The following is a 13899-nucleotide window of genomic DNA, read 5'->3' on the forward strand; positions in this document are numbered from 1 at the left end:
CCTCAGCACATGTCCAAACCAATGTAATCTTGCCTCACTGGCTTCGTCTCCAAACCTTCCAACCTAGGCTGAACCTCTAATATACATATTCCTAATCCTGTCCACCCTAGTCACACCCAGTGCAAATCTTAGCATCTTTAACTCTGCCACATCAAGCTCAAACTCCTGCCTTTTTGTCAATGCCACTGTCTCCAACCCATACAACATAGCTGGTCTCACTACCCTCTTGTAGACCTTCCCTTTCACTCTTACTGGTACTAGTCTGTCACAAATCACTCCTGACACTCTTCTCCACCCACTCCATCCTGCCTGTACTCTCTTCTTCACCTCTCTTCCACACTCACCGTTACTCTGAACTATTGAACCCAAGTATTTAAACTCATCCACCTTCACCACCTCTACTCCTTGCATCCTCACCATTTCTCTATCCTCCCTCTCATTCACACATATATATTCTGTCTTAGTCCTTCTGACCTTCATTCCTCTTCTCTCTAGAGCATATCTCCATCTCTCCAGGGTCTCCACCTGTTCCCTACTCTCACTACAGATCACAATGTCATCTGCAATCATCATAGTCCACAGGTACTCCTGTCTGTCAACCTGTCCATCACCATTGCAAATAAAAAAGGGCTCAGAGCTGATCCTTCTTGTAACCCACCCTCCACCTTAAATGCATCCGTCACTCTCACCGCTGTCACACTACCCTCATACATATCATGTACCACTCTTACATACTTCTCTGACACTCCCGACTTCCTCATACAATACCACAACTCCTTTCCAGGCACCCTGTCATATGTTTTCTCCAAGTCTACAAAAACACAATGCAACTCCTTCTGACCTTCTCTGTACTTCTCCATCAACACTTTCAGAGCAAACATCGCATCTGTAGTGCTCTTTCCTGGCATGAAATCACACTGCTGATCACTATTCATCACGTCCCCTCTTTACCTAGCTTCCACTACTCTTTCCCATAACTTCATGCTGTGACTGATCAATTTAATCCCTCTGTAGTTACTACAGCTCTGCACATCACCCTTATTCTTAAAAATCGGTACCAAAACACTTTCTCCATTCCTCAGGCATCCTCTCACTTTCCAAGATTTCATTAAACAATCCGGTTAAAAACTCCACTGCCATTTTACCTAAACACTTCCATGCTTCCACAGGTATGTCATCTGGACCAACAGCCTTTCCATTCTTCATCCTCTTCATAGCTATCCTTACTTCCTCCTTGCTAATCCATTGTACTTCATGATTTACTATCCCCACATCATCCAACCTTCTCTCCCTCTCATTCTCTTCATTCATCAACCCCTTGAAGTACTCTTTCCATCTCCTCAACACACTCTCCTCGCTTGAGAGTATGTTTCCCTCATTATCCTTTATCACCTTTACCTGCTGCACACTTTTCCTAGCTCGATCCCTCTGTCTAGCCAATCGGTACAGGTCCTTTTCTCCCTCCTTAGTGTCCACCCTTTCATACAACTCTTCATATGCTTTATCCTTAGCCTTTGCCACCTCTCTCTTTGCCATGCACCTCATCTCCTTATACTCCTGTCTACTTTCTTCATCTCTGACAATCCCACTTTTTTGCCAACCACTTTCTCTGTATACTCTCCTGTACTTCATTCCACCACCATGTCTCCTTGTTGTCCTTCCTCTGTCCAGATGTCATACCAAACACCTTTCTAGCAGTCTCCCTTACTAGCTCTGCTGTAGTTAACCCAGCTATTTGGTAACTCTTCACTGCCACCCGTGCCTGTCTTAACTCATCCCTGAACTCCACCTCACAATTAAGCTCTGAAAAGCTTCATGCCTAAAATTGTTTTTTAGTCAGTTCAGCTCAAGCTGCCTGACAGTTTAGGCATGTGGATGGTGTCCTGAAGCTTTGGAAGCTAGCGGTCTGCTTTAACCTTGGCAGGATATAACCAGATAGCTAAGGCTACTGCAGCAGTGGTCAATGTGATGAACATCAGAAATGTGCACAACAATATTGAAAAACTGCTCTAAAAACTGAAAAGGAAAAAAAAAATCTCCACAACTATACACCAGCATTAGACAGAAAAGAGTGCCAATGGCTCAAAGGAAATACAAGCACATTATTTTTTTTCTTTTTCTTTTTAAGCAGGTAAGAGGGCTACAGCAAAATACGTAATAAAGAGACAAAAGCTAGATAGCAAAACTGTCTAAATATATAAAACGTTAAATCACTTAGCTGAGGTGAGCCTGAGGAAAGGGGACCACATCTAGTCTAAAGAGGGGAAAATGAGACCCAAAATACTACTGGGGATAGATGGAGATTATGGGTAACAGGAGGAGCCTAAACATTGGATCCAAAGTCTACAGGGTGGCCAAATTCAGATCTGAGGTTGACGCTGAAGACCCATTCATTGAGGAATGGATGGAAGAGACATCAGAACTCTAGTTAAGTACTTACCCCTTGAAAGATTTTTGCCTTTAGATCTTCTACATTTTTGACTCTCCCTTCAGGATCAAAGTGTTCTTGCCACACTTGCTCTGTTACAGCTTCATCTCGTTGTACAGTTGGCCTCTGTCCAATGTCTGCTTGCTGTGGGTGATGCAAGAAAAATGGTCATGCATAAATGCAAAATGAAAGAGAACATACTACACATTTAACAAAAGTACAAGTCAAATATGTTACCTGCTGTAGCAAAAAAAAAAGAAAAAAAAAGGCGAAATGTGACAACAGCAACCTGAGTTCTGCTGTTTGTCTGTGAAGCAAAAAGATCAGCTGAGGAGGAATGGATGCCCCATGGTGCCAGCTGTCTTTCCTCGGGAGAGGGTTTGTAAACATACTCTAATGGATTGCCTACTACCAGAAGCTGGCAGTGATGTGTCATCCTGTAAATACTAGATAACTAAAAGCAGATTCTTACACATGAAAGTGTGCATGCTGGTACACTGCAAGCACAGATACCAGGAAGGACATCTTTTGGGGTAAGTCCAAATAAAGATGTACTGACATGTGATGAGCAGCAGTCTCCCACCTTGCACTTACTCTGCCATGCCTTCCTCCTTAGTTGCTGACAATATTTTTCTACAAGGTTAATTCTGCCCTGGAGAAAATGTCCTTACCCAACAATGGGCTATGACAAAAACAGCATGAGAGACAGGCTGTAAAGAAATGAGCTGGGTAGGGTTGTCTGGAACAACAGAATCAATGGAGACTGGCTAAAGAAATAAAAATGGCACATGTTTACCAGTTCCATATAACACTCTGGCATACCACCACACAGCAGCTGTCTAGAATATCCTTCTTTCTAATGAGTATGACTAAACATTGCTCAAGATATGCATTTATGTGACTTACAGCTGTAAGTTGTAAACATCTTCACATCATTTATAAAATACAAGTTAATTTCAAAACAGATACTACTGACACAGCAATATTCAAAACAGAACACTAATTTACTGTAAGAAAGGAAGACAATGAGTTATTTTTTTCCAAATACCTCTTACAACACCATATAATGAACAATTCTGCTCTAGTCTAAACACTGTACTTGCTGTTTGCTACAGTACTTGTCATATTTGAAAAATAATCGGCTCATAGCTAAATGAAGGGAAGTGACTAAAATTCAAAATTAAAGCTTTTAAGTAATCACTTGCCATAATGTTAAAATATCCTGTTTCAGACAAACTATTGCTATTAAGCACGGATTGTGCACTTTTCAGCACAATATTCCTAAGCAGTGTAAGTATGGGCCCTAATAATATACCAGGAAGCAATCGGTGTCATGTATGGTCTATCAGAATCTCTATTAAAACATTTTAATACGAGTCTTGCAACAGATTACATCCCTGAAGGCTGGAAAGCAGTCATCATGACACCTCTACATACGGAGGTTCAACCACTGATACTGGAATTTAAAGACTCATTAGTCTTAACAGTTTCTTCCAATCTGGTAAGACTAATGACCTCATAAATCTAGACAAAGATAACTTCTAAATATTAGATCCCACATTAACTGGCTTGGTGAAAGGTAGATTATAGCTTCTTAATCTTGTATGCTTCTTTGAAAGGGTAGCTGAAGCAGTTGATGGTGGATATGTGGTACACAAGGCATACTTGGACTGAGCCAAGACATTCAAATTATCCTTCATATAGGCATCACTTAAACTGCTGTACCTATACATTCACCCATATGCAATGAGGTGGGGTGCAAATCAAATGGACATAACACATCATTAGAAAGGCAGGTGTTACCTTGGAAATTAAAATGTCACAAAAGTAGGGTATGTCAAGGCTCAGCACTGATTCCTCTTCTGTCTAGTATTTATTTTTCTTACTTACAAGCTAACACCCAGTTATTCTAGGAAGGGATGGACTACGCAAACAACTGGTACCAAAGACAACTGCTTCAAAATAAATGCAAAAGCAGTAAATTATTCTTTGGTAAAACAATTCCTCCACATACCACACAAATGAGACAAACCATAAAATGGCATGGTCATTAGAGTTCTAGACACCTTTGTGCATGATTTCCTATCCTTTGATCTTCAACGCTCCACAGCAACAGAAAATACTTTTATCTGGCTAATGGCTGAAATAATTAAGGATATCCCATCCAGAATTACCATTGTACTTCTTGTTTATCTACTCCATTACCTAACATAATTCCTCCTTTCGTATGTATCTACTGAAACATATTGCTCAACTGGAGAGACCGAAGAGGTTCCTAACCAAAAAATTCACGGGCCTCAAATCTTACTGACTTGGACTGACTGGTCACACACTCTTTGGTCCAGATTCCAAAAGACTTACTCTTGATGTAAATAATTTACTGTGGTGTAAGGCCCATCTATTAAAGCAGGCTTACACTGAAAGTAAGTCTGTTTCACCCTTTTGAGCCATAAAACACCCCCATCCTCCTAAACCTACTACATCTTTTATATAACTAATGGTACTTCAAATGTACGCATACAAAGGACCATAATCTCTCAACAAATCAACAGGACACACTAGCACAACAAAGTCTTATCCCAAAGTATTCTCTACTATGGAATCAACTACCCCTGTATACTAAGCAAAATTGTACCCTACCTACATTCAAGACCAAGCTTGTGGTGTGTGTTCCTCCTTGAGGTAGGTTCAAATCCTGATACTGGATTATCTGGACTTGGCTGAATGCAGTCTCCTAAATGATTGTCTAATATCTGCCTATGAACCTAAAGAAGTGTAAATGGCAAACTGTGCACCACAACCTCATTTTTGCATTGGTAATATTCATAACATTCCAGGTCTAAAATTGCATTTTATAAATCACAATAAACCAGTAAATTTTTTTTGCAATTTTTGTAAGTGAAATAACCACTCAAATTACACATTCTGTCAGAAGCATTTTGTTCACTGAGATGTGAGCTTTTGTATGAGATTAAGAAGTCCTCTGCATATGAACATCATTTAATCTCTCTCCAGCTACACTAGAAAGACGTAGTATATCAATACATCTAAGTTTCTCATCATGTAAGCTATGAGATATCTTTCAACAGCTTGCAAGAAGCATGGTTTATAATTATTAATGAAAATATGAACAAACAATATTCGAGTCCCTAAAGGAGTCACAAGACTGATCCTTCAGAAATGCTTATATGCGTCACAAGGGTTAAATGAAAAATATTTTACAGCTACACAGTTTAGGCTCACATACATAACAGAAGCAGAAGGTTATAATTCAAAGTGGAAAGGGATGATAATGAAGCAAGGATGAGTTCAAGAAACAAAGAAAGAGTGGGATTTTGGATACAGATCCTTACGGAGAATAACAATCATACAGTTTATAACATTCATAAAGTAGCATAAAGTATTCTACGAACTAAGGGAATACAAGACTGGAGAAAGGAGATTTTGCCAATAAGGATGACTGCAAGTAGGGGTACAGAAAATAGGCAAGAGGGGCTGGAGTTTACTGAAGAAACCTGCCAAAGGAGCCAAGATATTAGGAGCAAATAACACAAGCAGGAAAGTTAATACAGTGTGATGAGATCAAGACATTTGGATTGTTGGCTTGCAGGCTTGTAGCAGATTTTCTACAAGCAAAGAGACAGGGATAGGGGAATTTTAAGTGAAAGACCTGCTCTGGTAGAAGTTTTAGTTGAATTTAGAAAAGAAGCAGCTGTTAAAAAAGGGATAATTAGCAGGGCATATAAAATATTGCATGACAACTGTAAGAATCATCAGAGGAGGTTAGCAAAGATTGGGAAGAGAGCCCAGAAAAGCAATTTACAAGAAAAAAATGGGAAGTCATATGTATGGTTCCCAGGTATGCAACCAAGTCTAGAAGGTTTAGAGTCCTTGCTTTGAAGTGTTTGCATAGGTATTTTTATACCCCAAGCAAACTTCAAAGAAATGTTCTTCAGGTAGACAGCAAATGTTGGAGGTGTGATGGAAAAGAAAAAGGTACGGGTTTGATTCTCACCTTTGAGGGAAATTGGCTAGGCGCAAAATAGTCCATGAGGGTAGCTAACCTAGTTGAGACCTATGAATTATAAACTGGGAACATGTTTTGGGATTGTAATAAGTTGGCAGATTTAAAAAATTCCCTACTGAGTACTCTACTAGAAATACTGGGTGAGCAAATGGCTTTAAGTAGACAGACATTTTTTTGAGCTGGGATATAAGATGTACATTGACTAGATATAGTACGGCCTTATTAAGCTTAATTATGTTGGCTGCCAAAAAAAAAAGCAATTACTAGAAATGGAAATCAAAGTCTACACCAGTTACATTTGAGGTATTTCATATTATAAAAGAGATTAAAAATACTGTAACAGGGACCTTTAGAAAACGGAAGGAGCAAATTGCATAGAAGTAAATGGAAATTGTGGGAACTACATATGCATAATAATGTTAAGGAGGAGGGGGAGTGAGGTTTAAGGGAAGGCATGATTTTGGCAATTTTTTGTAATGTTGGCCTGATAACACCAAAGAAAAATATGTGATGTATGTTATATTTAAATGGAAAAATGTTAAAATGGTTTGCTTTCTATTCTGTTAATGTATATTTGCCTAGGTCTTCAGTGATAATTTAATAAACATGTTTAAAAAAGGTTACATGAGAAAGAGAATCTGAAAATGTTCACAAATATGTTAAGTCTTACTACTGCTGATGTTTATTTTTGCAAAAATGTTTAGCAAGTATGCAAGTGAATCACTAAGTATCAATAAAGGCATCTGCTTATTAAGCCTATGAATTCAACTACTACCTATCCTCAATAAGAATGCTTAACAAGTTGCAAACTAAATGAAGAATGGAGGATAGACAGAAAGTGAGGTGCTTTTATCAGCAATCAATAAAACCATTTACTCACACAAGTAATAACTTCAAATCCTGGTTCATCTTCTAGCCCCACTGCAGTCTCTGACAAAGGCCTTTCCTTAGTAGCTTCTGGATGTTTCAGGGCCCCACGAAAAAAGTTGGTAACCTTGGAGAAGCTTCCAAATGTGGCTGAGTAAGGGTCTTGAAAAAATCTCTGTAAAATCCACATCAGTTAACTTTAGGACACACGAATGAAAAACAAAGGGTTGTGATGCAAACTTTAAATGTCAGTGGTGTTTACATATTTTTAGCATAGATATGCAGTAGAAAACTGTCATAGTGAAACAACTGACTTTTTAAATTGTATTAAACTGGATACTGAATGCAGTATGAAGTGTGTGTTTGCATCAAACTGTGTAATCTCCATATGAAAATAAGTTAACGTCCCTCCGGTGTTTCACAAGTTTAAAAAAGACATCCATTTAGTCAATATAAGCAAATAAGGGAGACATGCACTACTACAGACATGAAAGTACTGCAGTGTACTAATACTGAAGAGGAGAGTCATGTGTCCACTTGTATGACTACTACTTCACCAAGGCTGAATGTGTGAATGACTCAATGAAGTCATCATACCCCTTTCTCCAAAATGCAGAGGCTTCAGAAATGATTTGATTTGAGTGGGGGGTAAAGGCTGCCCCATCCAGGACAGCGGCTGTGAGAAGAACCCCCCAGCACATAAAACAGTTGATAAATGTTAAGTCTGTGAGTATACAAAACTGCCTTCTTGCAGAATTAGTCTCACACAACCTATAGACAGCAGAAGAAATATCATACATATTTATCTGTATTGTGCTACCAGGTTAGTCAAACTTGTGAAAGCCAATTTTCAGAGGTGACCTAGGGAGAAAAGCTCCTCAAAACACACATATAATACAATGAAATACAAAGAGCAATTATAATCATTTGCAAGACATGTATAACAGTTGAAATTCAAGGAATAATAAGGTGACTGGAAGGTAAAATAGGATACAACATCAGTCAACATTCTGACAATGCAGACAGCAAAATGCAAGCACAATATCTGGAAACATAAAAAGGGAAAAGTCATAGTGAAAAACACAACAGTAGAAACATTAAATGCAGAGTCTCTGACCGTGTTATATTAAACAAGACAACAAATTTCTCTTAGGATAAAGCACTTTCATTTTTAATAACTTTTTCAGATAAAAATACATGCAAGTTCAGAAAGTTTAACATTTTTCATCTAATAAGGAAATTATGTGACTGCCAAGCCTTAAAGGATTAGTCTATCAGGATACCCCATTGCTTTCAACAACCAATCCTCACCAAATAAAACTCAATTGGTAAAAACATCAAACTCCTTTAAGCAGTAAAAAACGGTACTGTATGGCATCTGTTACTTTCATAGAATAAACACTTTTTGAAGGCTCTATTTAGAGCATCAGATCTACACTGCATTTTAAATTCAATAACTGCAATATAAAAATTTATAAATGACATTTTATTACATTTAAAAAAAGGAGAATACCTACCAAGCTCCCAGGACAGACTGGCAAATTAAAATGCTATATTGTTACCAACAGCCAATCAAAAATTCTGAAAGGGTTAGCAAGATGGAATATACCTCATTGCTTTTAGCAACCAATTCTCATCACATAAAACTAATAAATGGTAAGAAAACAAACCCATTTATGCAGTAAACAAACATTATACTGTATCTGCTTCATTCATAAAACAAAATAAGAAGTTATGTACCTACCATAACGTTCCATGTTAGTTGTCTTCTTCTCGCCTTCTTTCTTGCTGGATGGGTTCGGAGCCGATCCTCGGCTCCGACTCGGCCAATACTAAAGCTCGAGAGCTAATTCCACCGGCTCGAGGCTCCCCTATATCCCAACAACTCAGATCTCGTTTGATAGCTATACCAAGCAATCCTAGTCTCAATAGAATGGAGTAGGGAAACCCACCTCAAAACAATCTGCGTAAAAGAAAGGCAGACCTCAGTAAGGATAGAAGAGGTGGAAGAACGTGTGGGAATGACAACTTTCAGAAGAAAAACACAAAATGAATTCCAGTCGGTCTGTCCAGGCTTGGGGGAAGGAGGGTGGGACGCAAGAAAGAAGGCGAGAAGAAGACAACTAACATGGAACGTTATGGCAGGTACATAACTTCTTAATGTTAAGTTGTCAATCTCGCCTTCATTCTTGCTGGATGGGACCGGCCCCTAGCACCTTATCCCGGGTGGCCTATCGGAACAGACTCTTGAGAACAGTGGAACCAAAACTGGCACGGCTTCTGGAAACCATGTCCAATTTGTAATGTGAAATGAATGTATGAGGAGAAGCCCAGGTGGCTGCTGCACAAATTGAATCTATTGGCAGCCTATCCTGAAAAGCTACGGATGTAGCTAATGCCCTAGTTGAATGAGCTCTAGGTCTTGAAGGTAGTTTTTGATGTCTGATCTCATAGATGAAGGTAATTGTAGAGGTGAGCCATCTAGAGAGGGATACTTTAGTAACTGGAAGGCCCAATTTGCCTTCCGCATATGACAGAAACAATTGATCAGATTTCCTGAATTGTTTGGTCCTATCTAAGTTGGCGATGAACATCCAAAAAATGTAGCTTTTGTTCCGACCTGTTTGAATAGTTAGGGAAAAAGACGGGAAGATCAATAATTTGGTTTAGGTTTATTTGAGAAGAAATTTTAGGCAAAAAGGATGGATTAGTATGGAGGGATACCCTGTCTTTGTGAAAAACTAAGTAAGGAGGACGACTGCACAGAGCATGGAGTTCGGATACCCTTCTCGCTGAAGTTATAGCTACCAGAAAAAGTGTCTTCCAAGAAAGCAACTTCAGAGAACATGAAGCCGCCGGCTCAAAGGGGGGAAGAATTAAAGATGCCAGAACCAAGTTCAAATCCCATTGAGGCGGGGGATCTTTGATTGGAGGTTTGAGAAGAAATACACCCTGTAAAATGGCGTTACAGAGTTTGTGAGCCATGATGCTAGACTCTGAAACACCAACATGAAAATTTGATATGGCAGCCAATTGAACTCTAATGGTTGATGCAGAAGATCCTAAATGAAAGAGTTCTGCTAGAAAGTCTAAAATAGACTGGATAAGTGCAGTAAAGGGATCTATGTTTTTTGATGTTGCCCAAAGGGAAAAGCGTTTCCATTTGCTACTATAAATCTTCCGGGTAGAAGATTTATGAGAGGCTATCAAGATATCTCGGACCGAGCGAGATATCGAGGGAAGCCTGGCTAAGGTTGGAATCGGAGAAACCACGCTGTGAGGTTTAGAGAAGGCAGAGATTGGTGCAGCTGACCCGATTGGTGGGTTATCAGATCTGGTACTGGGTCCAGATGCCAAGGCTGCTCCAAAAGGTAACGATGAAGAAAGGGAAACCATATCTGTCGAGGCCAGTAAGGGGCAATGAGGATCATGGTCACTCTCAAGGCGATGGCTTTCTGAATTAGTTGAGATATCAGTGTAAAGGGGGGAAAGGCATATAGAAGTCCACGGGGCCAATCGTGGACTACAGCGTCTCTGGTGGGATGGCCTGGTAACAGGAAGAGAGTGAAGAAGTCGTGACACTTGCTGTTTTGGGGAGTAGCAAAAAGATCGCAGCAAGGCTGGCCCCATCTTAGGAATACTTCTTCTAGAACTGATTTCTTTAGAGACCACTCGTGGGGCATGAGAATTGCTCTGCTCAATTTGTCTGCAATAACGTTGGATTTCCCGGGAATGTGCGTTGCTATCAGAAAACGCTGAGAAGAGATCGCCCATTGACAAAGTCTGAGTGCCTCTCGACATAAAGGGTATGATCTGGTTCCGCCTTGTTTGTTGATGTACCACACTACGGACATGTTGTCCGTTTGAATTGCAATAGTCCCAGTGGGAAGAGAGTCGTGAAGGGCTTGCAGCGCTAAAAGCACTGCTCTCATCTCTAAGACGTTTATGTGCAAGTGGCACTCGAAAGGTTGCCACGTGTCCTGGACTGTCCTGCCCTAATAATGCCCCCCCCCACCCGATCAGGGAGGCGTCTGTTGTCAACGTGGCGACTGGGGGGGGGGGGGGAGTGAAGGGTCTTCCTCGGAGAAGTTGAGGTGATGTGATCCACCAAGACAGTTGATTCTTGCATGATTGAGTTATCAATATGGTATGGGACATCGGGAGCTGTTGAAAGGACCATTGAGTAAACAGCATCCATTGGAGGATCCTCATGTGAAAGCGAGCTAAGGGGAGAAGGGGAATAGCTGCTGCCATGAGTCCTAGTACCTTCAAAACCAGTCTGGCTTTGACTTTGTTGCATTGTAAGAGAAGGAAAACTTGGTTCCGAATGTCTGACACCCTCTGCTCTGTGAGTCTGGCTGAAAGATTGAGTGTGTCTAAGATGGCGCCTATAAAGATAATAGATTGACAAGGCGACAAAGCAGATTTTTCGAAATTTATCGAAATGCCTAGAGCTTGGCAAGATTGGATGGTGAAGTCCCTGGATAGAAGAAGCTGATGTCTGGTGGTGGCGGTAAGGAGCCAGTCGTCCAAATATGGAAACACCTGGAATCCTTGACGTCTCAAGTGAGCTGCGACCACTGCCATGCATTTGGTGAACACACGGGAGGCTGTAGTGAGACCAAAGGGCAGGGCCCTGAACTGGTAGTGACTGGCTCCCAGCCTGAAGCAGAGATATCTCCTGGAGCGTCTGTTCATTTTGATGTGGTAGTACGCGTCCTGAAGATCTATCGAGCACATCCAATTGTCCTGACCCAAGAAGGGTAGAATGGACTGTAGCGTGACCATCCGGAATTTTGTTTTCCTGACAAACTTGTTTAAGTAGCCGAGATCCAGTATGGGTCTCCAGTCCCCTGTTTTCTTTGGTACCAAAAAGAATTTGGAGTAGATTCCGGATCCTTGCTGGTCTGCCGGGACTGATTGGATAGCTCTTTTTGATAGCAGCTTTGAAATTTCTAATGCTGCTTGTTCCCTTAGACCGGGTGGAACATCTGGAAGGGATCTTTTGGGTTGGGTTGGGATGTGAATAAAGGGAATTTTGTAACCCTCGGATATGATCGACTGTACCCATTTGTCTTGAGTAAGGGAAAGCCAGGCTTTTGGGTACAGTGATAACCTTCCCCCGACTGCCCCCGAAGGTGGACAGCCGGGCAGCCCCTCAGGGATGCTGAAAGGGTTTGCCAGAGAACATTTCTCTGCTACCCTGGTTTTGCGGACCTCCTCTGCCTCTAGGGCGGCGTCTATTATTATTGCCCCCACTGCCTCTAGAGGGAATCGGCCTTGTGCGTCAGATGAGACTCCCTGGGATTGTTTGCGGAACCACATCTTTCCTCCCCTTTGACCTTTGGGATAGGGTCTAGAAAGGGTAGAAAAACGGACTCCTACAGCAGAGAGAGTCTTACCTTCCACCTTGCACCTGGTCAATGTATCCTTCACCTGTGGACCAAACAAGGATGATCCATCAAAGGGAGAATTGGTGAAGGACACCTTGAAAGGGTCCGCAAAGTTGCATAGCCACATCCAGGCGTGACGTCATAAGGCAACACCTGTGCCTGCGGCTCTACTCGCCCCATCTGCTGCATATGAGACCAGCCGCATGGAGGAGTTAACGATGGAATTCAGGGTTGCCAACTGGGAGTTCATTGTGTCTTTGAACCCCTCAGCTGTTGGATCATTTATCAGTTCACCCATATCCTTGAGTAAATCTCTCTGGAGACGAGTGAAGTGGCATAAGTAGTTCAGCGACCGCATTGAAAAGGTCGCTGATGAGAACATCCGCTTGCCGTACCTGTCCATGGTCCTAGATTCCTTATTAGGAGGATGGACAGGAACCGAAGGATCATCTAACTCCTTCTTTGTGGCCGCAGCCACCACCATGGCATCAACAGGGACACCTTTGGATAAAAAATCTTTGTCTCTGGGGGCAGTAATAAATTTGGATGGTCTCCTCGGGGTGGGTTCCACTGAGTCAGGAGCCGCGTCCAAGCCTTCCTTGCCACCACTTCCATAAGGGGTTCAAAGGGAGGGGACACCCAGGAGGTAGAAGGGCGAGAGCTAAACGCCTCAAGATACACTGACTCATCCTCCGAAGGGTTAAGGGCTGGCCAGTTCCCCCTCTGTTTCAGGATCTCAAGGATGTCAGCAAAGGAGACATCCTCAGAGGGGGATCGAGGGGAACCTTCGGATTCCTCTAAGTCAGTGTCAGAGGTGATAGACTCAGGGGAGTCAATGTGCTTCCTCTTGCACTGCCTCTTCCTTGGGGGATCTCCTGCAGGGTCAGGAGAGGCCTCGGAAGAGGAGGAAATTCCCAATGGGGAAACTTGAGGAGTTGGCTCTCTGCGGTCTGAGACAAGGGGGTGAGTAGAAATCACCGCATGCACTGTAGATGGAGAGGCTGAAGGAGCTGATTGTGGGGCAGAACCTGGTTCTAGCACGCTCTGCATGACCTCGAAGGCACCCCTGTCAGGCAAGGCCTGAGGCCCCCACTCCGAAGAGACAAGGACCTCCCTCGGCACCAACAGGGACGGCTCCGAAGCCGATGTCGGAGCCGAACTCACCAACGCCGAAGCCCCGAGAG

General features: G+C 41.9%; 1 protein-coding gene across 1 annotated transcript in view; it reads right to left on the reverse strand.

Annotated features, from left to right (window-relative positions):
• TBC1D17 (TBC1 domain family member 17) overlaps nucleotides 1–13899 on the reverse strand; it is a 1580308-nt gene that overhangs the window by 773650 nt on the left and 792759 nt on the right. The window contains exons 7-8 of the mRNA XM_044059599.1: nucleotides 7336–7497; nucleotides 2441–2572 (exon numbers count right to left, since the gene is read on the reverse strand). Of these exons, the coding sequence (XP_043915534.1) occupies nucleotides 2441–2572; nucleotides 7336–7497 (294 nt within the window). The remainder of the gene's footprint in view (nucleotides 1–2440; nucleotides 2573–7335; nucleotides 7498–13899) is intronic.

This window comes from Protopterus annectens, chromosome 17.part0 (genome assembly GCF_019279795.1).
Source record: "Protopterus annectens isolate FY-2018-M chromosome 17.part0, PAN1.0, whole genome shotgun sequence".
Taxonomy (NCBI): domain Eukaryota; kingdom Metazoa; phylum Chordata; order Ceratodontiformes; family Protopteridae; genus Protopterus; species Protopterus annectens.